Source organism: Saccopteryx bilineata, chromosome 1 (assembly GCF_036850765.1).
Source record: "Saccopteryx bilineata isolate mSacBil1 chromosome 1, mSacBil1_pri_phased_curated, whole genome shotgun sequence".
NCBI classification, from domain to species: domain Eukaryota; kingdom Metazoa; phylum Chordata; class Mammalia; order Chiroptera; family Emballonuridae; genus Saccopteryx; species Saccopteryx bilineata.
The window spans coordinates 114,816,568-114,843,846 of record NC_089490.1 but is presented as its reverse complement, the minus strand read 5'-3'; the positions used below and the strand labels follow the sequence as shown (position 1 = coordinate 114,843,846).

At 39.0% G+C, this 27,279-nt stretch overlaps 1 protein-coding gene across 1 annotated transcript; it reads left to right on the top strand.

The window, feature by feature from the left end:
* Nucleotides 1–1,485: 1,485 nt before the first annotated feature.
* ERP27 (endoplasmic reticulum protein 27) lies at nt 1,486–27,279 on the top strand. The gene is made up of 7 exons (XM_066253215.1): nt 1,486–1,706; nt 2,090–2,190; nt 3,907–4,044; nt 20,109–20,225; nt 24,653–24,778; nt 25,928–26,125; nt 26,528–27,279. The coding sequence occupies exons 1-7, from the start codon at nt 1,613–1,615 to the stop codon at nt 26,573–26,575; spliced, it is 822 nt and encodes a 273-aa protein (XP_066109312.1). The 5' UTR covers nt 1,486–1,612; the 3' UTR covers nt 26,576–27,279.

Here is a 27,279-nt window from a genome sequence, read left to right as displayed (position 1 = left end):
AATATGGTCACTGGATGGGTCACATTTGTGAATTACCTCAGAGTGGGTGAGGCAGGAGGCACTGACCTCACTGGGAATAGTTTGGTTCCCCTCTTATTGCAGTAGGCAATGAACCTTTAAAACATGAATGGATGCCTGACCAGGCGGTGGCGCAGTGGATAGAGCATCGGACTGCAATGCAGAGGACCTGGGTTCGGAACCCTGAGGTCGCCAGCGTGAGTGCGGGCTCATCTGGTTTGAGGAAAAAACCCACCAACTTGAACCCAGGGACGCTGGCTCCAGCAAGGGGTTACTGGGTCTGCTGAAGGCCCGCGGTCAAGGCACATGTGAGAGAGCAATCAATGAACAACTAAGGTGTTGCAACGCGCAATGAAAAACTAATGATTGATGCTTCTCATCTCTCTCTGTTCCTGTCTGTCTATCCCTGTCTATCCATCTCTCTGACTCACTCTCTGTCTCTGTAAAAAATAAATAAATAAATAAATAAAATTAAAAAAAAAAACATGAATGGAAAAAAATTCCAATTTGGTTTATTTTTATAGTATTATCGCATGGCAATTTTTCTTATTCTTGAGATCTATGTATCCCACTGTCTGTGGGTCAGATCAGATAGTGTTTTTTTCCTGCTTAAAATCTTTCAATGGATTTGCATCACCTACAAGAAAAAAAAAATTGAAGCCTGCCCTGTGGTGGCACAGTGGATAAAGCGTAGACCTGGAATGCTAAGGTCACTGGTTTGAATCCCTGGGCTTGCCCAGTCAAGGCACACATGGGAAACAACTACTATGAGGTGATGCTTCCTAATCTTCTTTTCCCTGTTCTTCTCTCTTCCTCTCTCTCTTCCTCTCTCTCTTCCTCTCCCTCTCCCTCTCCCCTCTCTCTAAATAAAAATTAATATTTAAAATCTTTTTAAAAAATTAAATTAAATTAAAGCTCCTATGCTTAGTTTATTAGCAAGTTTATTAGCAATCTAGCCTCAGAATGCCTTCCTGCCATATTTATCATTTCCTTCCCTTTGTAATACTCAATTACTAATAATTTTCTCTCATGTCACATTTGCATCTCTGTGCTTTGGATCATTACGTGAAACTCCCTTTCCAACTTTGATGCCTGGCAAAATAATTCACTCATGCTCTGCTTGGGCATCTCCTTTAAATTTTTTTTTAAAAAGCCTTACCTGAACCCCACCTCTGTCCTAAATGTCCTTAGTCTGTACTCTCAAAGCACCTTATTGTGTTTCTCTTTTTTTTTCCATTTTCCATTTTATATTTAAATGATCCATTTATTTGTCCATTTCTCAGATTAACATTCTAAGCTGGGAAAGGCTGGATCAGATCACAGTCATCTTTGTATCAATTGTGCTTAGGTCAATCCTAGCATTGAATATTTTTTCTTATTAAAATTAACTGACTTGACTTTCTTCTGGTTGGTTTTTTTCTGAGGCCCTGTCCTCAACCCGGTCTTTTATCTCAGAAGTTGAAGGTCCCGCTAAGGCCAGCTGCAAAGTTCCCAAAGCTCTAATAACACTACAGCCAGTTCACCGCAGAGTGGCTGCCCCGAATCAGTGTCCCAGAACACCAAGTCCAGGGGCTGGGTCAGGAGCAGAAGAACAATGGAAGCTACCCTATCCAGATGTTTGTTTCTACTTTTTCTCTTCATATGCAAGCTGTCCCCAGATGTTGCTGCAGAAATTCAAGAATCCTCAGGTAAAAAAATAAAAAATCTCCTTGGGTGACTATAGGGTGAAACTTTTGATAGAGGAAGGGAAAGGAACAAGTAGTGCTCTGAGTACTTTTCCTCCAAACCTAGAACATTTTCCAGGAAATGCTGGATAAACACTTGTGTTGCCTAGTGGAGAAGAGGGAAATCTGACATCCTTCCTGAAGGGAGCAGCTGTGAAGGTAGGTTCACTCTCCATATGTTGGCAAAAAAAATAAAGCCATGGAGTAATAATTGCACCCCTACAGCTCCTTGGCCTTAGTGTGAAGAGAAACGGTATCAATGCCCTAGTAAATTAGGGGAGCTTTTCCTCTATTCCGAAGCCTAACACCTTCTTCTTCTCTCCCACTCTGTCCCTGTCTGTGTCTAGATGGCTCTGATGCTCCCCTGGAACCCGTGTGGCTCACAGATGTCCCAGCTGCTGTAGAATTCATTGCTGCTGCTGAGGTGGCTGTCATAGGCTTCTTTCAGGTTTGTCCAGACATCCTACTTGTTATTCCCCCAAAGAGCCAGAAATGTTCGGCCTCCAAGGAGTGATGACAGTCACCAGCTGGCCAGACGACACTACGCTAGAAGCCAAGTGGCTCAGAGTTTGCTTTCAGCTTTTTCATTGAAGAACTCTCAATTTTTAGACATTTCCAGTCTTTGAATGATGCCTTTCTCTAAAGTTCTGAGGCCACTGGCTGGGGCCTTCTGATCTTTGGTTGCTTTGAAACTTAAGTCAGTATCTGATTTCTGAGTCAAAGCTGGAGTGAACCCAACTTCTGTCATCGAGACAATGCATTAGTCAGTAGTGACCTCTGTCTAAAATCTTACCAAATAGGAAGTCCCTCATTCTTCCTTCTCTTTGCTTGCTCTGAAATGTTGAAAAAGAATAAGATTTTATATAATGAAGATGTTAGCATCCCTCTTCCAGACTGGCTTCTTGGCTAATGAAAGCAGCCGTAAATAAGAGAGCACCATTCCCATATTTTTATCTTTCTCTAGAGGTAGTATCTGATGATTCTTACAGTGGACCAAGCCCCTTCTCTCTCATTGCAGAACTTGTCAGTTTCCATTCATTAATTCCAACTCATCACCATCCTGTCCTTTCTGTGTACACAGCTGGAAGTTGCTGTGATGAGATGCGAGTGGGGGAGGAAGAGAGGGGAGCACATTTTTCAGAGATGAGAGATCTGAGCTGTAGACAAAAACAAGCACCCTCTGAAAGGCAGGAAAGGGCAAGAAAGTGGAACTGGAGGAGTGTGCAATAACTTAAACAGCCACCAGATGTCCTCATTTGATTTGTTCGCAATTCCTTTTTAAGGAGCAGATTGAAAAAGGGGAAGTTTAGATTGTCAATTGTTCACAGCCTCCAATGAACTCCACACACCCTTTCAGATGAGTAAGGTACCAAACCCCTCTGCTTGACCCTGGATGCAAGGTTAACTAGCCATCTTCTTTTCTCTTTGCACATACTCGTCAGCTCAGAAAGATGTCAGAGAAGACATCCTGCACTCCTGTTTATTACCTGGAGCTGCTGTGGACAATGGTCCTGTGATAGCAAAGAGTGTTGTCAGCTGGCTATAGTAGGACTGGACTGATTACTCAGAAGTGGTTTCCCTTCCCCTTCCTGCAGGCCGGGGGTACAGAGTTGGAACAACATATAAATAGTATCATTCATGGGCAATATCTCAGGCTTACACTCAATAGAAGGACTATTCTTCCACATTCTGCAATAACTTTTAACAAAACTTCTAAGCTTCCATTATGATTGCTTTATCACCCCCTTCTCAGCCCTTTGATAACATTTTCTTGTTTTTGCATTTCTTTTTGCCTCCACAAATTATTGCTAAAACATTTGCCTTCTTGGATATATCAGTGACAATGCAGCCCAATTTTGCAGATCCCGTGGATTTTGAGATCCCTCTCACCTACTAATAAACTGCAAGTCCTATAGTAAGTCCAGACAGGAGTCCCAGGCTTAGCCACAATTTTGTAGTTACCAATTAATCCACCCAGCCTGGGAAATTCAGCATTGCCATTGCAAATTTAGCCTGCATTCTTAGAGGTTAATATTGTTTCATTGGATATTAAATCAAGTCTCTGATTTCAGGGATGAGTGAGCACATTTCAATTCCCTGTTTGCGTCCATGTCTCTCTCTTCTGAAATAACCTCTGTGGGGTTTTCTTTCCCTGTGTTTTTAGGACACAGAGATACCAGCAATGTCCATACTTCGTAGTATGGTGCAAAACTTCCAAGACGTGTCATTTGGAATCAGCACTGACTCTGAGGTGCTGGCCCACTACAACGTCACTGGAAACACCATCTCCCTCTTTCGTCTGGTAAGTTGGGTGGGCAGCTTGAATCTTCTCCCAGTTTTTACTTACCTTAGATTACGAACTCACAAACTTGTGAGACTAGAAAGAAGTCAATGTCTTCGACATTAATGATGATGCCACGGTCAGGGACAAAGATGATGGCTTCACTCAAGCTTCACAGACAGATGCTATCATAAAGTGAAAAGAGGTGTGGACTGAGTGTCATGAGATGAAACTTGTTGCTGGCCAGCCATGTGACTTAGACAAGTCACTTCACATTTCTTAGCTTAAATTTTTCCATCTATAAACTAAAAGGGTTTGCCCATGTCATCACTATAATCATTTTGAGCTCTAAAGTGCAGATTTTTATGTCTTGGAAGTTTACTTACATTTGTCAAACATGTACAATATTAAACAGCTACCATATGTCCTTTGCAAGATATTAATAATAAAAACACTTTAAGTATATTCTCTTTCCTCATACTTGTTAAAATATAGTAGAGATTGTAAGCATAGTATACCAGTATTTATAATACAAAGAACATCACTGTGGGTAGAGTATTATAAAGGTTCAAAGGATGAAAGCAGTGTAGGTATTCTGACAAAAAATTTATAAAAGAGACAACTGAACTGGGATTGAAAACACAGATACAATTGGGACAAGGTGGAAGAGAATTCATGGCCAGGGTGGGAACAAAAATGTAACTTAGGAAATAGTGATCAGGCCAACTTGACTGGATCTCGGAGTACATGTTTTTGGGGAAATGTAAGACAGAGAAGCTTGATTGGAATCATACTGCATAGAAATTTTAATATCACTTGATGAGTTTTCACTTTATTTGACTGGCACAGGAAAGGCTCTAAAGCCTTTAGATCAGGGAAGTAACATGAACAGAAATGTATTTTAGCAACACTATTTGGTAGATGGAGCAAATAGATTTCCAAGCAAAAGAACAAGAATGAAGAGAGCTTTTGTGAGGTTGGCAAAACAGATGATGTACTAAAGGTCTGTAATGGAGAGGTCATGACAGACAGTGAAGAAAAGCTAGGTCTTGCAAGGATTAGGTATCAAAATGATAGAAAGGAGGCAAAGCGGGAAGTTAAGGTACCCAGCGATAGTGAGGGTATACACAGAAATAGGGATTTCTGTTGCTGTGGTTAGTTGTTGAGTCTGTATCGAGGTAAAGATGACCAGAGTCCACTGGAAATGAAAAATGGAGCAAAAAATAAAGTTTCAAGATTTCTGGATTGAATGTCCTTCCCCCTCTAGCCTCCATCCTAGCTATCTCTTCCACTTCTCATCCCAATCTCTCTTATATCTGTTTTATATGCAGCATCTCCAACTTCCCTTAAGCTCTTAAATACACTGCTACCTAGTTTATAATCCCTGCAGTCCATTACTGCTGCTTTGGTCCCAGTCAGCAGGTTTCCATATTTCCAATTCCAATAAACACTTTTGAGGTCTTCTTGTACTGAATGTCTCTGCCACGTTTGACATGTTGAGCACTGTTTTCCTCTTTAATCTCTCTTTCCTTGACTTCTAAAAACCTACTTCTCCGGGTCCTCCTCTCTTTTCTCAGTCTCCTTGAGACCTGCTCTTCCTTCATCTACATTATTGCCTGACCCAATGCTCCTCCCAATCTAGGTTATAAAATCCAGGCTTTTTAAGGCAGAGACAGTTTTGTTCACTACTTCATCCATAGAGCCTAAAGAAGTGCCTGCTATGCATCAGGTGCTCATTAAGTGTTTATTAAATAAATAAATATGTGAATGAATCTAATGAATGAGTGTGTAATCCCTAGGTACCATAATTCTTTCTCGTGTTTGACTATTAGGGTTTGCTGAGGATTTAGAATGTTTTATCTCTAGCCTGCACCTCTGTCATAATTCAAATGCTTACTGGTTGAAAACTCAGTGTTCAAAACTGAATTTATCATCTGCACCTGCTGAATCATGTTCTTCCCTCTAAAACACTTCTTTATTAAAGGGCCATGTTCATTCAATGTCTAATTTTTTATCATTGCACCCCCTCTCTCACTGAACCTATATTGTTTCCTTCTTTCTGTTTTCTTTTTCTTTTAGACTCTTAGCATCTTTGCCATAGATAATGCCATAGCTTCTTAATTGATTTCCCTTTACTATTTCTTATGTAATTTCTAGATTGGTATCACATTAATGAATCTAGAATGGAAATTTGACCATGGCACTGCCTTCTTAAAAACTTTTTAATAGTTCCTATCTCTTACAAGATCAGAATCAAGATATTTAACCATATAGTTCTTTATGACTTGACCACTAGCTATTTCTCTATTTCCTCTTCCAGCACATTCCCACCCTGGGCTCTACCCTCTCAATACACAACTGTACACAGTATCATAATGCAATTCTCTTGTCACACAGGCTATTTCTCTGATTAGAATGCCACAGCCCTCGAGTGGGCCCCATTTTACTCAGCCTGACCCCGCTAATTCCACCCCCCACCCCAGTGAATCAGTTAGACATCTTATTCTTTTTTTTTTTTTTTAATAAAGTTTTATTAATGGTAATGGGATGACATTAATAAATCAGGGTACATATATTCAAAGAAAACATGTCTAGGTTATTTTGTCATCAAATTATGTTGCAAACCCCTCGCCCAAAGTCAGATTGCCCTCCATCACCCTCTATCTAGTTCTGTGCCCCTCCCCCTCCCCCTAACTCTCTCCCTCCCTCCCTCCCATGTCCTCCCTCCCCCCCCCCACCCTTGGTAACCACCACACTCTTGTCCATGTCTCTTAGTCTCATTTTTATGTTCCACCAATGTATAGAATCATGTAGTTCTTGTTTTTTTCTGATTTGCTTATTTCACTCCTTATAATGTTATCAAGATCCCACCATTTTGCTGTAAATGATCTGATGTCATCATTTCTTATGGCTGAGTAGTATTCCATAGTGTATATGTGCCACATCTTCTTTATCCAGTCTTCTATTGAAGGGCTTTTTGGTTGTTTCCATGTCTTGGCCACTGTGAACAGTGCTGCAATGAACATGGGGCTACATGTGTCTTCACGTATCAATGTTCCTGAGGTTTTGGGGTATATACCCAGTAGAGGGATTGCTGGGTCATAAGGTAGTTCTATTTGCAGTTTTTTGAGGAACCACCATACTTTCTTCCATAATGGTTGTACTACTTTACAGTCCCACCAACAGTGAATGAGGGTTCCTTTTTCTCCACAGCCTCTCCAACATTTGCTATTACCCGTCTTGTTGATAATAGCTAATCTAACAGGAGTGAGGTGGTATCTCATTGTAGTTTTGATTTGCATTTCTCTAATAACTAATGAAGCTGAGCATCTTTTCATATATCTGTTGGCCATTTGTATCTCTTCCTGGGAGAAGTGTCTGTTCATGTCCTCTTCCCATTTTTTTATTGGATTGTTTGTTTGTTTGTTGTTGAGTTTTATGAGTTCTTTGTGAATTTTGGATATTAGGCCCTTATCTGAGCTGTCGTTTGAAAATATCAGTTCCCATATAGTTGGCTGTCTGTTTATTTTGATATCAGTTTCTCTTGCTGAGCAAAAACTTTTAATTCTGATGTAGTCCCATTCATTTATCTTTGCCTTCACTTCTCTTGCCATTGGAGTCAAGTTCATAAAATGTTCTTTAAAACCCAGGTCCATGATTTTAGTACCTATGTCTTCTTCTATGTACTTTATTGTTTCAGGTCTTATATTTAGGTCTTTGATCCATTTTGAATTAATTTTAGTACACGGGGACAGGCTGTAGTTGAGTTTCATTCTTTTGCATGTGGCTTTCCAGTTTTCCCAACACCATTTGTTGAAGAGGCTTTCTTTTCTCCATTGTGTGTTGTTGGCCCCTTTATCAAAGATTATTTGACCATATATATGTGGTTTTATTTCTGGGCTTTCTATTCTGTTCCATTGGTCTGAGTGTCTATTTTTTTGCCAATACCATGCTGTTTTGATTATCGTGGCCCTATAATATAGTTTAAAGTCAGGTATTGTAATGCCCCCAGCTTCATTCTTTTTCCTTAGGATTGTTTTGGCTATTCGGGGTTTTTTATAGTTCCATATAAATCTGATGATTTTTTGTTCCATTTCTTTAAAAAATCTCATAGGGATTTTGATGGGAATTGCATTAAATTTGTATATTGCTTTGGGTAATATGGCCATTTTGATTATATTTATTCTTCCTATCCAAGAACAAGGAATATTTTTCCATCTCATTGTATCTTTTTCGATTTCCCTTAACAATGCTTTGTAATTTTCATTATATAGGTCCTTTACGTTCTTTGTTATGTTTATTCCTAGGTATTTTATTTTTTTGTTGCAATCGTGAAGGGGATTATTTTTTTGAGTTTGTTTTCTAATATTTCATTGTTGGCATATAGAAAGGCTATGGACTTTTGTATGTTAATTTTGTATCCTGCGACCTTACTGTATTGGTTTATTGTTTCTAATAATCTTTTTGTGGAGTCCTTCGGGTTTTCGATGTATAGGATCATATCATCAGCAAAAAGTGATAGCTTTACTTCTTCTTTTCTGATATGGATGCCTTTTATTTCTTTGTCTTGTCTGATTGCTCTGGCCAGAACTTCTAGCACCACGTTGAATAAGAGTGGAGAGAGTGGACAACCCTGTCTTGTTCCTGATTTAAGGTAGAAAGTCCTCAGTTTTATGCCGTTTAATAGGATGTTGGCTGATGGTTTATCATATATGGCCTTTATCATGTTGAGATATTTTCCTTCTATACCCATTTTGTTGAGAGTCTTAAACATAAAATTGTGTTGTATTTTATCAAAAGCCTTTTCTGCATCTATTGATAAGATCATGTGGTTTTTGTTCTTTGTTTTGTTGATATGGTGTATTACATTAACCGTTTTGTGTATGTTGAACCATCCTTGAGATTCTGGGATGAATCCCACTTGATCATGATGTATTATTTCTTTAATATGTTGTTGTATTCGGTTTGCCAGTATTTTGTTTAGTATTTTAGCATCTGTATTCATTAGAGATATTGGTCTGTAGTTTTCTTTCTTTGTGCCATCCTTGCCAGGTTTTGGTATGAGGGTTATGTTGGCCTCATAAAATGTGTTTGGAAGTATTGCTTCTTCTTCAATTTTTTGGAAGACTTTGAGTAGAATAGGAACCAAGTCTTCTTTGAATGTTTGATAGAATTCACTAGTATAACCATCTGGGCCTGGACTTTTATTTTTGGGGAGATTTTTAATAGTTTTTTCTATTTCCTCCCTGCTGATTGGTCTGTTTAGGCTTTCTGCTTCTTCATGACTCAGTCTAGGAAGGTTGTATTGTTCTAGGAATTTATCCATTTCTTCTAGATTGTTGTATTTGGTGGCATATAATTTTTCATAGTATTCTACAATAATTCTTTGTATTTCTATGATGCCTGTGGTGATCTCTCCTCTTTCATTTTGGATTTTATTTATTTGAGTCCTGTGTCTTTTTTCCTTGGTGAGTCTTGCCAAGGGTTTGTCAATTTTGTTGATCTTTTCAAAGAACCAGCTCCTTGTTTTATTGATTTTTTCTATAGTTTTTCTGTTCTCTATTTCATTTATTTCTGCTCTGATTTTTATTATCTCCTTTCTTCGACTAGTTTTGGGTTGTCTTTGTTCTTCTTTTTCTAGTTCCTTAAGGTGTGAAGTTAAGTGGTTTACTTCGGCTCTCTCTTGTTTGTTCATATAGGCCTGAAGTGATATGAACTTTCCTCTTATTACTGCTTTTGCTGCATCCCAGAGATTCTGATATGTCGTATTTTCATTTTCATTTGTCTGTATATATCTTTTGATTTCTGCACTTATTTCTTCTTTGACCCATTCATTTTTTAGAAGTATGTTGTTTAGTTTCCACATTTTTGTGGGTTTTTCCCCCTCTTTTTTGCAGTTGAATTCTAGTTTCAAGGCTTTATGATCAGAAAATATGCTTGGTACAATTTCAATTTTTCTAAATTTGCTGATATTGTCTTTGTGGCCCAACATATGGTCAATTCTTGAGAATGTTCCATGTACACTAGAGAAAAATGTATACTCTGTCGCTTTGGGATGAAGTGTCCTGTAGATGTCTATCATATCCAGGTGTTCTAGTATTTCGTTTAAGGCCACTATATCTTTATTGATTCTCTGTTTGGATGACCGATCTAGAGCCGTCAGCGGTGTATTGAGGTCTCCAAGTATGATTGTATTTTTGTCAGTTTTTGTTTTAAGGTCAATAAGTAGCTGTCTTATATATTTTGGTGCTCCTTGGTTTGGTGCATATATATTAAGGATTGTTATGTCTTCTTGATTCAACTTCCCCTTAATCATTATGAAATGACCATTTTTGTCTCTGAGTACTTTTTCTGTCTTGTAGTCAGCATTATTAGATATGAGTATTGCTACACCTGCTTTTTTTTGGGTGTTGTTTGCTTGGAGTATTGTTTTCCAGCCTTTCACTTTGAATTTGTTTTTATCCTTGTTGCTTAGATGTGTTTCTTGTAGGCAGCATATAGTTGGATTTTCTTTTTTAATCCATTCTGCTACTCTGTGTCTTTTTATTGGTAAGTTTAATCCATTTACATTTAGTGTAATTATTGACACTTGTGGGTTCCCTACTGCCATTTTATAAATTGCTTTCTGTTAGTTTTGTATCTAGTTTGATTCTTCTCTTTTGTTTTTCTATCATTTGTTTTTGTTTGTTTGTGTTCCATACTTCTTTCCTCTGTTGCTACCTTTTTTAAGTCAAGTGTTTTTGTGGTGGTTTTTTTAAGAGTGGTTACCATTAAGTAATGAAAAGGGTACCTACTATATTCATTGTAGTACCCTATCTTATAAGTATTTCTGCACTTCATCATCCTTTGCTACTGTTAATCTCCATCCTCTCCCCCCTTTTTTTCCTTTGTTGTCACAGTTTAAGTTTGGTTTTATTGTGTTCTTGGTGGAGCTGTTACTTGTGGTGTTGTTTTCTTTTGTTCTTTGAATCTGGTTGGAAAACCCCCCTTAGTATTTCCTGGAGTGGGGGCTTTCTGTTGATAAATTCTCTCATCTTTTCTGTATTTGTGAATGTTTTTATATCTCCTTCATACTTGAAGGATAGCTTTGATGGGTATAGTATTCTTGGCTGAAAGCTCCTCTCTTTCAGGGCTTTAAATATTGGGGTCCACTCTCTTCTAGCTTATAGAGTTTCTGCTGAGAAATCTGATGATAATCTAATAGGCCTTCCTTTATATGTTGTACTCTTCTTTTCCCTGGCTGCCTTGAGAATTTTTTCTTTGTCATTGGTTTGTGTCATCTTTATTATGATGTGCCTTGGAGTGGGTTTGTTGGCGTTAAGAAAACTTGGTGTTCTGTTTGCTTCTTGAATTTGAGGCTTTAGTTCCTTCCACAGGCTTGGGAAGTTCTCGTCTATTATTTGTTTGAGTATATTCTCCATTCCATTTTCTTTCTCTTCTCCCTCTGATATACCTATTATTCTTATGTTATTCTTTCTGATGGAGTCAGACAATTCCTGTAGGGCTTTCTCATTTTTTATTATTTTTGAGTCTCTTTCTTCTTCTCTCTGTTGTGCCTCAAGTTGTTTGTCTTCTATTTCACTAATCCTATCTTCAATCTGGGCTGTTCTGTTAGCTAAGCTTGTTACCTCGTTTTTCAGCTCGTGAATTGAGTTTTTCATTTCTGTTTGATTTGTTTTTATAGTTTCAATTTCCTTGGTAATATATTCTTTGTGTTCATTGAGTTGTTTTCTGATCTCCCTATATTGCCTTTCTGTGTTTTCTTGTATATCTCTGAGTATTTTTAAGATTTCTAGTTTAAATTCTCTGTCATTTAGCTCCAAGGCTTCCAATATGTTAAGTCTTTTCTCCATAGATTTTTCCACATCTATTTGTGTTACCTCTCTTTCTTTTGTATCCATAATATTCGATTTCCTCTTTCTTATCGGCATCTGAGGGTGGTCTTATTGATAGCACTAATTAGAATTAATAAAGAGTAAAAAGAAAAAAAAAAAGGGTAAAACACCCCACAAAAAAAAACAGTAATAATTTATTATTTCCCCCTTTTTTTTTCTCTTCTCTTTCCCTCCTCTCCCCTCCTCAGGGAAATATCGTCCCTATAATGGAGGGCCTGATTTGGGGTGAAGAGTTCAAGGGGCAAAAAAAGGGAGTAGGGACCTACTAAATGCAAAAAATAAATAAAATAAAATAAAGGAAGAAAATCTTAGACAAGCATAAGATGATTTGCTTGTAAGTGATGGTCAACTAAGAGATATAATGAGAGGGATAAGAGGGAATCAGAAAAAAGGACCAAAAAAGAATAATAAAGAAGAAAAAATAAAAATAATAAGTAAAAATCTGTTGTATTAAGTGGAGCGAAGACTAAATACAATGGAGACCTTGGGTTGGGAGGACCCAAAATGCCACAAAAATAAACAAACAAGAGAAAAAAAAATAAAAACAAAAGCAAAAAAGAGAAATAAAGCCAAAAAAAAGCCTTGAGTCCCAAATTAACTAATTTGTTCATGATTGGGGATTATATGGGAGGAAAGTAAAATGAGAAAAGAAAAAACGAATAGAAAGGAAAAAATAAGAAAAAGAGAAAAACGAAGGAAGAAATAAAATAGGAGGAGAAAAAAACAAAATAAAGCAAGACAAAAAAAAAACAAAAGAGGAGAGAGTGAGAGTTAAGTGTTTTGGAGTATAACCTTAAAGGAGGGTGAGGATGAAGAAGAAAAATAAAATGCAACACTCATGGGTAGTGTAGTTCAAGAAAGGGGAAGCATAAGATGGGCAGAGAATAGCAGGACCGAGGTGGAGGAAATAAAGGCAAAAAGATAGAAGAAACAAACAACAACAACAACAAAAAAATAGTGGATCAAGTTGTAAAGTCTGTGGGTTTTTCTTGATTTTGAGAGGTTAACTTCTTCCTTTTTCTTTTCTCTCCCTCTTCCTAGTCGGTGACTCTGTACCCCAGGCTCTGCCCCTGTGTCACTCTTAGGTAGGGATTTGCAGTTGATGGGATTCTATGGCAATGTTATATAATTGGCTTTAGTCTTGCTGGAAGTAAAGGCTTGTTGGCGTTTGCAGGGTCCAACGATGAGAGAGTTTGCTTTCCTGGATCCTCTCTCCTAGTCCCCCCTTTCTGAATTAGCAGCCTGGTGATCCAGCTATAAGGCTGCAACTGCTTCTGCCTGGGGAGTAAGAGGCTCAAAGAGCTGGGAAATCCCCACTCTATCCCCACTCAGTGCAAGGCTTTGGGAAAGGCTCTGACAGTCAGGGCCTCCAGTGTAATCAGGCGGGGGTGGGAGTCAATTGTTGTCAAGGTGACTGTTCAGCGCCTATCATTTAGTTGGACCTCTCAACCCAGGCTTTCCACACTTTGTAGCCTGTTTTTGCAGGGAAGAAGAGGCACTAGTCTCTGCTTACGACTAGTGTAGTATAGACCTTATTATCTGCCAAGTCCTTCTTGTTAGCGTTTATCCCTGAATATGGAGGCTCTATCAATCAGAAGTTGCCCCCGCCCCTTTAGCGAGAGGCACTAAAAAATATCACGCCTCTTGTCTTGGATCGCTGAACTGAGAGAGATGTTATCAATTAGAACCGAGGGTGCGCAGATTTTATGAGTTAAGCTAATTTCAGTGATTGGGTCGCAGCTGTGTTTCTGAAGGTATTTTAGGCTGCCTGCGTGCGCCCCTCCCCCAACGCTTGATTGTTAGTTTGAATGGCTGGGTGAGGTGCCCCGCCCACGGAGAGAATCTCCCAAGCCTCTCCCGCTCGCCCCGCCGCTGGCGGCTGGACCGCACCAGGCGCAGGATAATGGAGCCCCCTGGGTGTGCGGGCCAGTAGGGCGCCCTGGGCGCGTGGAATGCCCAAGGCACGCTCGCGAATGGGGCGCTCCGGGCACCGGTGGCCGGCGACCCCCACTCGCAGTGTGCGGGCCGCTGGGAACGTCAGCAGTGCTCAACCGGACTGGGCGCGCGCGGCGGCTCGTGGCAGCCGCTCGAGGTGGCGGTTCGCGGGGGCTCGCGGCAGCTCGCGGTGGCGGTTCGCGGGGGTTCGCGGCAGCTCGCGGGGTCTCTCGGCCGCTCGCGGTGGCTTGCGGTTCCCAAGTATATGGGCTGACACCGCAGGCGCACTCCCTGGCGGCTTGAATGAGCGTCGCTGCGGTAGCTTCCTCCACACCCTCGTCTCTCAGATTCAAGTGATAACAGTCCTTTTGCTTTCAGTTTGTGTGGAACTCCGGAATGCTCCGAGGATAAATTTTTCTGTTTCTAGTTGATAAATTTGTTGTGATTTAGGGGAGAGCTGTCGGACGCGCTTCTCACGGCGCCATTTCCGTGACGTAGACATCTTATTCTTTAGAAAGCCTCCCGGCAGTCTCCAGGTTAGCCTAACTATTCCTCCAGATTTGCGTATCTCTATTCTCATTTACCACTTTATAGTGTAAGTCATGTATTTCTGTGTCTGTCTCACCTTTTTCCCTACTATTCAAGGGAAGATACTATGACCCATTCATTTTTCTATTCTGCAATGTGTCTCTACTACCCAGAGGACATTCAGAAATTGTGTGAGGAACTAACTCACCTCCAAAAACATGTCTGCAGGTGCATGAGTACCTTCAGTAGCCCTTTTCCCACCCGGACAGCATTTGTAGGTTTCTGTTTTCACCATTGTGGAAAAGGATTTAATCAAATTCTTCTGTGAAAAGCTTTGGTAAGAAAGATATGGAAGGTTAGGTTAATGCCTTTCATGTTACTGTAGAACCATTGGTAGTAACCCCTCAATATGAAAACTCTAATCAGCCACAACTCTGTAAGTACTTCTTCTTTCCTGGTTTGCTGTTTATAGATCTTATGAAGGCCTGATGTGTAAAAGTCTTACTGCTACCTTGATACACACGTGGGGAAGAAAAACAAGTGCTGTTGCTTCTAATGTCTCTATAAGCTTTACAACCTCTACCAGATTCATTAACTTTGCTTACAAGTTATTTTTTATAAAGTCCTGATCATGACTTCCCAGAGCTGTTCAATCTTCTTTAGCATCTAGTTTTTGTTTACCACTAGTGACAGATCTGCTCTGAATGAACTCTTAGGACCTCTGTGGAGAGGATTGTTTTGCACCATACCAAAAACAAACAAACTGGTTCTTGCTTTTACTCTATTTGCAGGTTTGGGAGAAGTTCAACTTATGCCATGCCAAATTTTAGATAAACATTTTTTTCTCAGTTTACACTTTCAAAAGTGAGTCTATATTTTAGTAGAATTATTATTCAAGAGTTTGAGATATCTTTTAAAAAAAGAGAGTATCAACCAAAACTATTCTTCTTTACATTGGGAAACGTGAACCTGTTGCAACTTTTCTGGTCCCTACTTTCATCTTAGATTTATACTTTGGTCTGTTTGTTTCTTTCAGTGACTACTTCATAATAGTCATTACGCTAGGTGTTTCCATTGCTCTACCTTTGATTTTCACAAGAACTTGATGAAATAATTACTATAGAATTATTAATAAGAAAATGAAAGTTTTATGAGGTCAATTCAGTTGTCCGAGGTCTCACAACTATGGCACAACAGCCATCTGATTCATCCCCTGCATTGCTGACTCCAAAGCATACTTTTTCTACCATAATGTAGTGACTTTCTAAAGCACTTATTCCTGAGGGAAACCTTCGTTTTTACTCCTAGATTTTATCTACTATTGTGTCCCTCATTTTAGAGCCTTCTAATTTAAACCACTTTCTCCTAAACCATTTCTCTATCTCACTGGCGCTACTTAGCAAACCACAGGATTATTTCTCAAGTTTTAATCTACACATTGCATATTTTGTCAATAAAATTTCAGAATTCAGACAAATGGAATTTTCAACTGTAAGAACATATTTAGAGATAAACGAAAATAGTGAAAAATAAAAACATAATGCTATAATGCTAATATTACTGAATGCTTGAAATACTGTCACATAAAAATAAGAGATCAACAAATGCTATATTCATGGAACGCATCACTTTCCAGAAATAATGCAAGTTAGTATATTAATATTATCAGGAAAAATGTAGGTAAGGTGGAACAATAAGAAGTTGTGTGTGACAACCTGTCTGTTCTGTATGGTGGCTTGACTTTTGTGAGTGTCCCTGCAAGCAGACCCTCCAGGCTCCAACAGAACTCTCATTGTTATTCTAACAGAGAGGTAGTTTGGGTTGAATAAGCTATGAACCTCTCCTAAAATGGAATTTCAGATATTATTTGAACGTTTAACCTACTTTGGGTTTTCTTAAGCACTTCTGTTTGAAGAAACATATTAGCTTAACTTTGATCTATTGGGTTAGTAATGGAAACATAGTAGAGGCATTCTGCTATTCCCTTTACAGTTACTTGTTGGATTATAAAAACTGCAACTTGCCAGATAATCAGAAGGGACTAGTACATAAAAATAAAGTGATAATTAATGTAAGATATGTCAAATTATTAAATATTTTCCTAAAGTACATACTTACCCAACATAATGTAAGTTAAGTTGCTTATAAAAAGTAACCCAAGGACATGAAGGTATTTGTTTAACAGATGACTTCTCAGTGCTACACAAGATATTCAATACTGTAACTGTGGTGTAAACTCAGATGACTTCAATACACTTTATGAATAACTGGGTTATTTACTATAGAAATTGAAAGGAATACTGCCAATACTAAGTAACAGAAAAAGAGTGAAATGTGTTGGTATGATATAAGTAGCACTCAAAACATAAAAATAATTTATTTCACATACTCTTAGGGAAACTCAAAATTATATTTTAAGGTGACAATTTTTCTGGTTTACTGTTTCTGTTTTTCTTCTGGTGCCTCTTTACTTGGACAGAAAAATAACATGATATCTCCAATAAAATTCTTTCCAAAAGCTGGAAAAAATACATAAAATTTTTTTTTCCCAACTCTTGGTCCCAGAGTCAGATTTTCTTTCCAGTGTGTTATGCAAATTATTCCCTTTACAGAAGAGAGATTTCCTGTTTAAATGTTTCCAGAAACCCTACACATGAATGCTCCAGGGTTTATTAGTTTAAGAAATAATGAAATAATCAGGCTCCTTCTATTAAAGAAGCGCTACAAGACTGGGTGGAGTTCAAGAGGGTGGTTTTCATTAAAGCTCTTTACTTCATAGAGAATGTTATCACTTAACATCTTCTACCTCCAATACCCCAATACCTCCCAGTCCTTAAGACCAGAAACAGCTGCTGTAACTGGCGTTTCCTGTTTTCCCGGTTCTGGGAAATGTGAGGGACTGCCTGGAAAAGATTGCTGAGGGAGGGGCTCCCGGCCCCAGCACAGCTATGGCCGCCGAAGGGCGGCACCGGCCGGCCCGCGCGTTCCTAGAAAAATAATCAGGAAGTATTTAGACATATTAAGGATTAAAAAGGCTCCGATTGTGCTTTAAATGATGATTTTGATGGTTGCAATTACCAAACACTTAGGTGTGAAAGAGACGTGCCAACTGGCACGCCCAGCCGGTCAGCAACCAAAATGACATGCTCTTTTCATGTCTCTCCTCACTCTTGCTGACCTGGGGCAGGGACTGGTAGCAGGGTGGGCAAGCACTCCGCCCAAGGAGACTTTTTTTGCTTTTATAGTTCTGTCCTAAGCCTTCTACTCAGAACTCTGTGAACTTTAAAACAATTAAATATACAAAGGGAGTTCCAGTTTAACATGTCTGGTAGTTTTGATGAAGTTTTTTCAAAATTCATTTTTGAAATACAAACATTTTCTGTACACCAGCATTTATTTGATAAATTTGAGTTGCGAAAACAGCCGTAAACAAAATGATATGACTCTTTGAGTGGATGTCAGCCTGTCTGTGCCTCAGAGCCTAACAAAGAAGGCACACAACAGATAATTCATAAACAAATAAATGGATTATAAATAAATGACTAGATATACCAAGAATTAATAAAATTAATTATGAAGAGTGCATTGAGCTTCTTGGAGATTCGTATTGCTTGTAACTAACCCAATGGGAGTCCATCTTGAAGGAAGTGAAAAAATAGACAATGGAATTATCACAAGGATGACAGTAATGAACAATCTTGGACTTTTACTGTTTAGTGACTTTAATTTACCTTTGCCTGAATCCCCTTATTTATAAATTAAAATGATCCTTACATTTGACTTTGCTGGGTAGACTGGGAAAAAGTTTCTTGGAGCAAGACCTCTGAGAGAATAATTAAAGCCTGTGTAATTTCTAAGCCCACAAAGGGAAAGTAAAAATAATACAATGTACTCACTCAACTCAAAATAGGCAGGAAATGAAGAAAAAAAAAAGGAGTTTGGAACAGGCAGAGCCAATGGGAAATGCACATTTAATTAAATATTAGTAATTACTATTTTTATGATTATTATAAAAATAATACAATTAAAAGGCAGATTATCAAACTGGTTTTTAATATATAACAGCATGATTTTTATAAGGAACTGTGGGTCAAATAAGTTTATAAATATGATATATAGGTTTGCTTGCTTATAGTTTACATTGGGTGTGGGAGACAGGCTGTAAGCCGACAAAGTCATTATAGCTTAAGGCTTAGTTTCAAGACTAAGCTTTTCCCACCATACTAAGATCTTCTCAACACTAAGCTTTTTCCCCACACCCTTGACTGTTGCATGATGTGGGTTGGTACACTCTTATGGGGAATCCCATTTATGTCTCAGATAAGTGACTTTGTATCAGAGACTTCCTTATTTGTATATTGGATTAAAAGTTTTGATTTCTACACTATAAAATGGGGCAGATGGGGGGGGGACTCGCACGCTCTCTCTCTTGGTTCCTGAAATCAGCATTGCAGAGGAGAAGCAGCCAAGATGGCGGAGTGCTGAAGGAGAAGCCAGTTTGTGCAGTTTGTGCAGAGAGGAGATGGGGAACAGAAGTGGATAAGGCTGGTGAGGTAGAAACCTTTGATTCTAGGAATACTCAGTTAAGTCAGTAGCTTTGGGAGCCCTGCGTGGAGAGGGAAGTGTTTTCCCATTGTGTGTATTTCTCGCCCGCCGGGTGCGAGCTAGGATTAAATGCAATGGCTCACCAGTTCTTAGCTCCATTGTTTCATTACCGTCTGTCCGAATCAAATGCAAACCTGCATGGGCCAGGCAGCTGTGATGGTGGCTGTGCCTACTGGCTTTACAGGAACACATTATTTTAAGACATAATGACACAAGGACACAAGAAAAATATAAAGATAAGAGGAGGGAGATATACCATGAAAACACTTCCAAAAAGGAGCTGGAATGAGTGTATTAATATTAGACAGAATGGTCTTTGATGCAACAAGCATTCTTAGAGATAAAAAAATGACCCTTCACAATGATAAAGTTTCAATTTGCCCAGGAGACTTAAGAATTCTAAATTTGTGTTCAATACATTGCCTGAGAATATAGAGACAGAATAACAGGCAGAATTGTAAGAAGGTGGGAAATTTTAACACTCTGCTCTGATAGAATAAACTGATAGAAAAAATCTGATAGAAAAAATCAAGAAAAATATAGAAAATGTGAACTATAAAATTAACCATGCAACCACAAGTACAGATACAGAATATTACACTCAAAGATGGTAGAATACACACAATTTTAAGGACACATATAACATATATAGGAGATGACAAAAGATATAAAATGTAAAAATTAAGCCAGAAATTAATAACAAGACAGTAATCAGAAAATCATACTTTAAAATATATACTTCTAAATAATCAATAGTTCAGACAAGAAGGAAGAACAGAAATTAAAAGAATATATATTTTGAACTGAATTATAAGGTAATCTTCATATAAAATTTATGGATGCATTTACAGCCTTCTAAGGCAGCTACCTCTTCCTGGAAACATTTCTGCACTTTCTGACATACGGGCCTGTGCTGACACTTGCCACACCCTGTGGGACATTTCTCTTCATTCTCTGTATGCCACAGGACAGTGTGTTCTTCAAGGGCAGGGAACATTTTCTACTTACCTTTCTGGTTTTGGAGTTCCAGTTTGTGCCTGAAACAAGGTAGATAGTCCAGAAACATTTGTTGAATGAATACAGACAGAACAGTGACAATTTTATTATTTTTGTGTCACCCAGGTGGATAACGAACAACTGGATTTAGAGGGTGAAGACGTTGAAAGCATTGATGCCACCAAATTAAGCCGTTTCATTGAGATCAACAGTCTCCACATGGTGACAGAATACAACCCCGTGGTAAACAACAGTCCTGGTCTCCAGCCCCCGCTGGCACTGTGTCAGGGAGGGTACTTGTCTTCATAGCAGAGATCTTTTTCTCCACAAATTCTGATCCTTGGACCTAATGGTTTATGTTGTCATCCTTATAATAACCATCAAGGTTGAGAGACTTGTCCCTTTTCAACAAAGAAAGAAATAGAATCAGAAAAGTTAAATGACCTACCACACGACCAATAAGAAAGAGAGCTAACATGCAGAGTGAAGGTGACTGATTCAAAAACTTCTGAGTTTGGCTGCGTGAGTGTTCTGTGAAGGCAACTCTGGTTCTCACAATGCTAGACCACACGCCTCAATGAGACTGCAATCTAGGCTGAAGGTCCGTTTTCTTCTTAAAGCATCAGGAACCAATACTTTTGTAAAATTCAATAAAATAAATTAATAGACAAAAAATGTAGTTATATAAAATTACTATAAAAGTTTTTATGTACTTCTTCCCATTTTTTGTGTCTACCTCCTGGTGGGCCAGTAACTAACAGTTCCAGGTCCGGCACCACCTGTATGCACCTAGACCCTCATGGTGACTCAACTTTCTTTCTAGGTGTATCTTCTTTCAGTGTTGTAGGCTGTACATAGTCTGGGTAAAGGTGTTGGTCTACCTGTCATGATAATCCTCCAGCCTTCTAACACTGCAGTTTATAGAATTACCTTATGTGGTCTGCCTTTAATTTTCCCTGACAGACCAAAGAATGATGGCGTATTAATTTCTAGTGATCAACACCTGCTTAGAATTCCTGTGCATCCCTAATAACAGTAATTTACATGCATGCCATGGTCTTGAGAAATTGTAATGCCCTTTCCCACCATATTCTCATTTAATCCTCACATTGATTTTTTGAGGTAGAAGAGAGGAAATTATTATGCCCATTTTATAGAGGAGAACATTCAAGAACCAAGTGACTTATTCAGGATCATACAGTAACTATAGAAAAGGCATGATTAAAGATAGAAAATATAACTCATGGTGCATTAGTTCATATTGTTTATTTCCATTTTACAGGACAGGAAATGGGAATTTGGAAAAGTGAACTAATTTCTCAAAGCCATATGACTAGAAATTTGAGCTTCAGAGACAGCCCTCTGCACTTGTCCCTGCTTTTTTTCATGGCTGGTCTGTCTGGCTGAATCCTGTGGTTTTTCCATTGCCCTTCACAGCTTTCATTAGAAAACACCTCTTTTCCTGTTGACTAAATTCCTGTTCACCTCTCATACCATGTTTGTCTCCATGGAGAGATGACTCCATTTCCACTTTTGCTAAGATTTCAAATACATGCACCCTGGGGGTATTAGCAACAATAATTGAAGAGGCATTTTTCTTCTAGACCATCGTCATTCAGTTCACTGTGTCTATAGAGCTTCCAGGAGTGCGTGTGGGACCAGAAAATTTGATTTTATGGTCCCTGGATTTATGGTCCCAGGGTCCTCCTGGTGTTCTACAGGTTAACTAAGGAGGGAACAAGGACTGGCCTTCTTCTTCTTCTTCTTCCTTATTTTTATTGATTGATTTTAGAGAGAGAGGAAGAGAAGAGAGAGGGAGAGACAGGAACAATGATCTGTTTTTGTATGTGTCCTGACCCGGGATCAAACTAGCAACTTCTGTGCTTAAGCTGACACTCTTATCAACTGAGCTATTCGGCCAGGGCAAACACTGGCCTTCTTGAGTTCTTATGCTCAGTTCACCTCCTATCTTACAGAACAATAACATATGTTTTTTAAGTTTCACATTAGTAGTGAAGGCAAACCACATCAAGAAGAGATTAAATAAAAATTTCTTTAACCTGACCAGGCAGTGGCGCAGTGGATAGAGCTTTGGACTGGGATGTGGAGGACCCAGGTTCGAGACCCTGAGGTCGCCAGCTTGAGCGCAGGCTCATCTGGTTTGAACAAAGCTCACCAGCTTGGAGCCAACGTTGCTGGTTTGAGCAAGGGGTTACTCGGTCTGCTCTAGCCCCCTGGTCAAGGCACATATGAGAAAGCAATCAATGAACAACTAAGATGTCACAACGAAAAACTGATGATTGATGCTTCTCATCTCTCTCCATTCCTGTCTGTCTGTCCCTATCTATCCCTCTCTCTGATTCTCTGTCTCTGTAAAAAAAAGAATTTTTCTAGAGAAGCAAGTTAAACTTTTATTATAATTTTTTCATTTCCCAAAAGTATACCTCTCTCATTTAGAGACCTGCCCATACTATATATTTATTTCTCAGCTGCCTCTGGTGCAGGGATTTGCACCACCAGCAACTGGGCAGAAATTCACAGCCATGTCTGGCCTGTTGTGCACTTTTAAAGCACACACTCAATCCTTGGCTTCAAGGAGAAAAATCAGGCCATGTCTGTTAGGATTAAACTAATCACTGCTGATATGTCCAATCCCATCTGCTAAGACAATGGTAACTTTTAACTCCTTAGCTTTGGTTTCTTGAGTTTTCCCAAGAATTATCCTCCAAGTCTGATCTAGGAGGGTATATGCATGCTCTATATTTAAGTAGCAGAATCTAATCAAACAAGATGATTATTTAACACCCAGTCTCCCAAATTTAAAATCTAAGATCCAACCCTGACCAGGTAGCTCAGTTGGTTACAGCATTGTCCCAATACACCAAGGTTGTGAGTTCAATCCCCAGTCAGGGCACATAAAGGAATCTTTCTTCCTTTCTCTTTCTCTAAGATCAATAAATAAATGAACAAATAATTTAAAATAAAACAAAATCTAAGAACTGGTTTTAAACTATAAGGAGAAATTTGGAGAAAAAAACCCACTGGGTCCCCCTTGCCTATCTATTGGCCAGAAGAGCCAGAGAATTTCTACAGGAAAATGCACAGCTTCCAGAAAGATCTTAAGTAGTAGTTGCTCCCCTTCCCACACTCTTCCTAGCGGTTCGCTAACCCCCATACTCTTTTCACCTGTGCATGTGCTAGCTTTACAGCAATGTTTTCTATATTTTGAAGGGAGAGGTGAAAAGAAACAGAATTTATTTTGCTTTCTTTCTTTTTTAATTTTTCTTTCTTTCTTTCTTTCTTTCTTTCTTTCTTTCTTTCTTTCTTTCTTTCTTTTTTTGTATTTTTTGAAATGAGAAGCAGAGAGGCAGAGAGACAGACTCCTGCATATGCCTGACTGGGATCCATCCGGCATGCCCACCAGGGGGCGATGCAGAGTCTAGAGCCTTGGTTGCAGGAGGGGAAGAGAGAGGCAGAGAGAAAGGAGAGGGGGAAAGACGGAGAAGCAGATGGGCGCTTCTGCTGTGTGCCCTGGCTGTGAATCAAACCCAGGACTTCTACACGCCAGGCCAATGCTCTACCACTGAGCTAACCTGCCAAGGCTAGAAACAGAATTTGTTTTGAACAGGGACACCTGTAGCCCTATCTCAGAGAAGTGAAATGAAGGGAGCCAGTGCCATGATTCCATTCTCTTTTCTCCCCACTCTGGCTCACGGCTGTCCCACCCATCTCCATCACTGACAGCTTCATGGGGAATCAGCAAAAAAAGAGTCAATGCTTCTGTTCTTCTGCAGAGCTCATTTTATTGTTGTCCCAAGGTAGACTGGTTCAACCACACTGAGGGTTGAACTGGTTCGGGTGGGGTTTTGTGATCAGCTGTGCATGAGGCAGTGCATCCTGATGGTTAATAGCAGACACTGAAGCCAGACAGCATGATATGAATCTCAGCCCACAATTTATGTGACTTTGGGAGAGTTTTTGCTTTAATTTTCTCATTTATAAAACTCATATTTTGAGAATTAAATTAATTATTTTACATAAAGAACTGGACCAATGCCCAGCAAATAGTAAGCACTCTAAATACAGTAAAAATTGATTACACACAGTTTCTGTGGGTCAACAATTTGGGAGTGGCTAAGCAAGGTGCTTCTGATCTGGGTCTCTTATGAGATTACAGTCATTGGTCAGGGAGGCAATGTCATCTGAAGGCATGACTGGGGCTGGAGAACCAGCTTCCAGGATGGCTCAACCACATGACTGGCAAATCCATGCTGGCTGTTAATAGGAGGAATTCATCCCTTGCTATGTGAATGAATCTTTCCAACACTGGGGCTAGCTTTCCCCAGAATGAGTGACATGAGAGAGAGCAAGGCAGAAACCATGATGTCATTTATGGCCTACCCTTGGAAGTCACACTCTATTATATCTGTAATATTCCATTGGTTATTCCACTCTGTCCTATCCAGTGTAGGGGAGAAAGGATCAACACAGTTGCATGGAAACCAGAGGGTAAGCCTTACTGACAGGCCTTTTACAGGCTAGTTACCATTTGTGTTATGGATGAACAGCCCTCACTTATGTTGCAGTTTACCTAGTCACTGCGTTGTCACTAAGGGGTTTTTATTCTCCTTCTCCCTTTCTTTCTACTATAATACACTTCAATTTGGCAGACTGTGATTGGCCTATTTAATAGCATGATTCAGATTCATCTTCTCCTGATGATGAACAAGGCCTCCCCAGAGTATGAAGAAAGCATGTACAGATACCAGAAGGCTGCTAAGCTCTTCCAGGGGAAGGTAAGTCCGGCATGGGAGACATCCTTTCAAAACTCAGCACCAGGACAGTAGAAAAAGTGAGGTGGGGCTTATGGCAGTGAGATAAATAAGGAAAACTAGTACGGATAAAAGATGAAGGAAGAACTGAGACATAATAAATCCCATTACTCTGATTTAAATTTCAAGATGTATCCTATACCATTAAATACCTGTATAATTATACTTCCATTTGTGATAAAGTCTAGTGTCTTTTTCTATATTACTAAGTAAAGACAAAACAGAGGCTCAAAAGTACTGAAAATAAAAATCATCTATTCATGATAACATTTTTTCTCCTAGCCATCATCTCTTAAAGTTTTAGACCTCAGGGCTTATTTGTCATATCAAACACCTATCACATTCCTGGTGCCTAATGAATGTCCAATGCCTGGTGCCTAATGAACAATAAATATATATTTCTTTCCCTTCCTTACTTTGTGCAATTCTGCTTGCTATCACTTAACAATAAAATATGAACAACTTCAATGTTACTGCATTGAACTAAATGAACTGTTCAATGATAAGAACTGTCCGACAATAAAATAAGCTGACTTTCTGGTGGTTTTATTCCATTACACTGTAAATTTTCAATGTTACTGAATATATATAATACTCTAATCAAAATATTATAAAGAAGATGTCTGCTTTAGCTAAAAGGTTTGATTTAATAATATAAAAAAGTTAACATCAGTCCAGCACTTGCCATATACCAAAAATTATACTAGAAATACTAAATTCATCCTCTTATTTAAACTCCTCCAACAAAAGCTCATTTTGCTCATAAGACTACTGAGTCTCAGAGAGGCTGAGTTACACAGCTAAAAAGCACCAGAAAAAAATTTTAAATTTATTCTTTGCTTTTAACCATTCAGCTCTACTTAACTAATCACTAAAGTCAATCACTAAAGTCTCTTCCAATTCTATGTTCTTAAAATTAAATCAACCTGATGGAATGGATAAAATATTCTAAGCAATGCAAAGCCAGAACAAATTCATTCTGATTCAATCGAGATTTAAATGGTGTGGCCGAAACCATAAATTCAATCAGAGTAAACTGCCACAATTACAAGGTGTCTCTTTCTTCCCAGGACCTCAGATAGATCTTTCTCTTTCAAACTTCTCCAACTGCAGATCCTTTTTATTCTGGTGGACAGCGGTCTGAAGGGAAATGAGAAGGTGATAGCATTTTTCAAACTAAAGAAGTCTGAGCTGCCCGCCTTGGCCATTTACCGGACTGTGGATGAGGAGTGGGATACACTGGCCATGGCCGGCGTTTCAGTGGAGCACGTGAAAAACTTTTGTGATGGCTTCCTGGAAGGGAAACGGCTGGTAAGTGTGAGGCAGGTTGAGCTTTTTCTTTCCTTTCGATCTCTCTGTTATTTCCTATTGAATGAAAATTCTTTGGGCCCCACCAGATGGAATTAAGAGCGAGGGTCTATGAGGACCTAGTAGACAGAGTCTGGATGCTCGTTAGGTTAGTCGTGGGAATAGAAATACAAAGGCATTCTTGGAAAGGGCTTATCTATTCAAGGGAGCTGCATGTTGGGTTTTACCACTCTGTGTACAGTGTCAGTGGGAAACACATCAAATTCTGTAGAAAGAGTTCAAGAGGTAAAAATTGCTGCTAGGTTTAGGACTTCCAGCAGTAACTAAATAGCTCAGTTTTATCATCTTAGAGCTCAAAAACAAGAGTGGACTCCAAATCTAAATATCATGTCATGATTTTTTCAGAGAGAAAATCGTGAATCAGAAGAAAAGACTCAAAAAGTGGAACTCTGAATTTCTCCCTGATACTTCTGCATACCACCACTTATCAACTTTATGCTGAATAATGGGGGACAACTTCAACTCAGAGACACTAAATAACAAAATCATTAGGCCTTACATGCGCGCACACACACGTGCGCATGCGCGCGCACGTGCATACACGCGTGTACACACAAAGAGCTCCATTTTGTTTCTTAAAATTTCATTTACTCTCCTTATCCTTTCTTTTAATTTACCTACATTCTCTCACTACCCATCCAGTTTCCTCTTATACATTCATGCCATGTAGGCACATATGCTATAGTACCACCATGATGCCACTGGATGGAAGCTTTAAGAGAAATACTGATACCACTGTGAAGGAGAGACATGCATCAAAGGAAATTGTTCTGATTTGTCATTTAACATTGGATTTGAACCCTGTACATGACTTACACACAGCATAGGTTCTTCTTTATTAGGGTTACCTAAGGATTGAAACTCTACTTTCCTCGTAAGCAGATGACTCCCTCTCTGACTTGGGGCCAAGAGCAAATGATAGTTTTAAACACCTTTCTGGAATTGTCTTTCTGCCAGAAGTCAAATGATGTTCCCAAGTTTCTAAACTCAGCAGAAACAGACCATGTAAAAACTCTATGCTTGTTTAGTGTTCCTAATTCCCCATGTAAACCAACAACTGCATAATAAATAAAAGGCAATAATGTTATAGGAAAAAA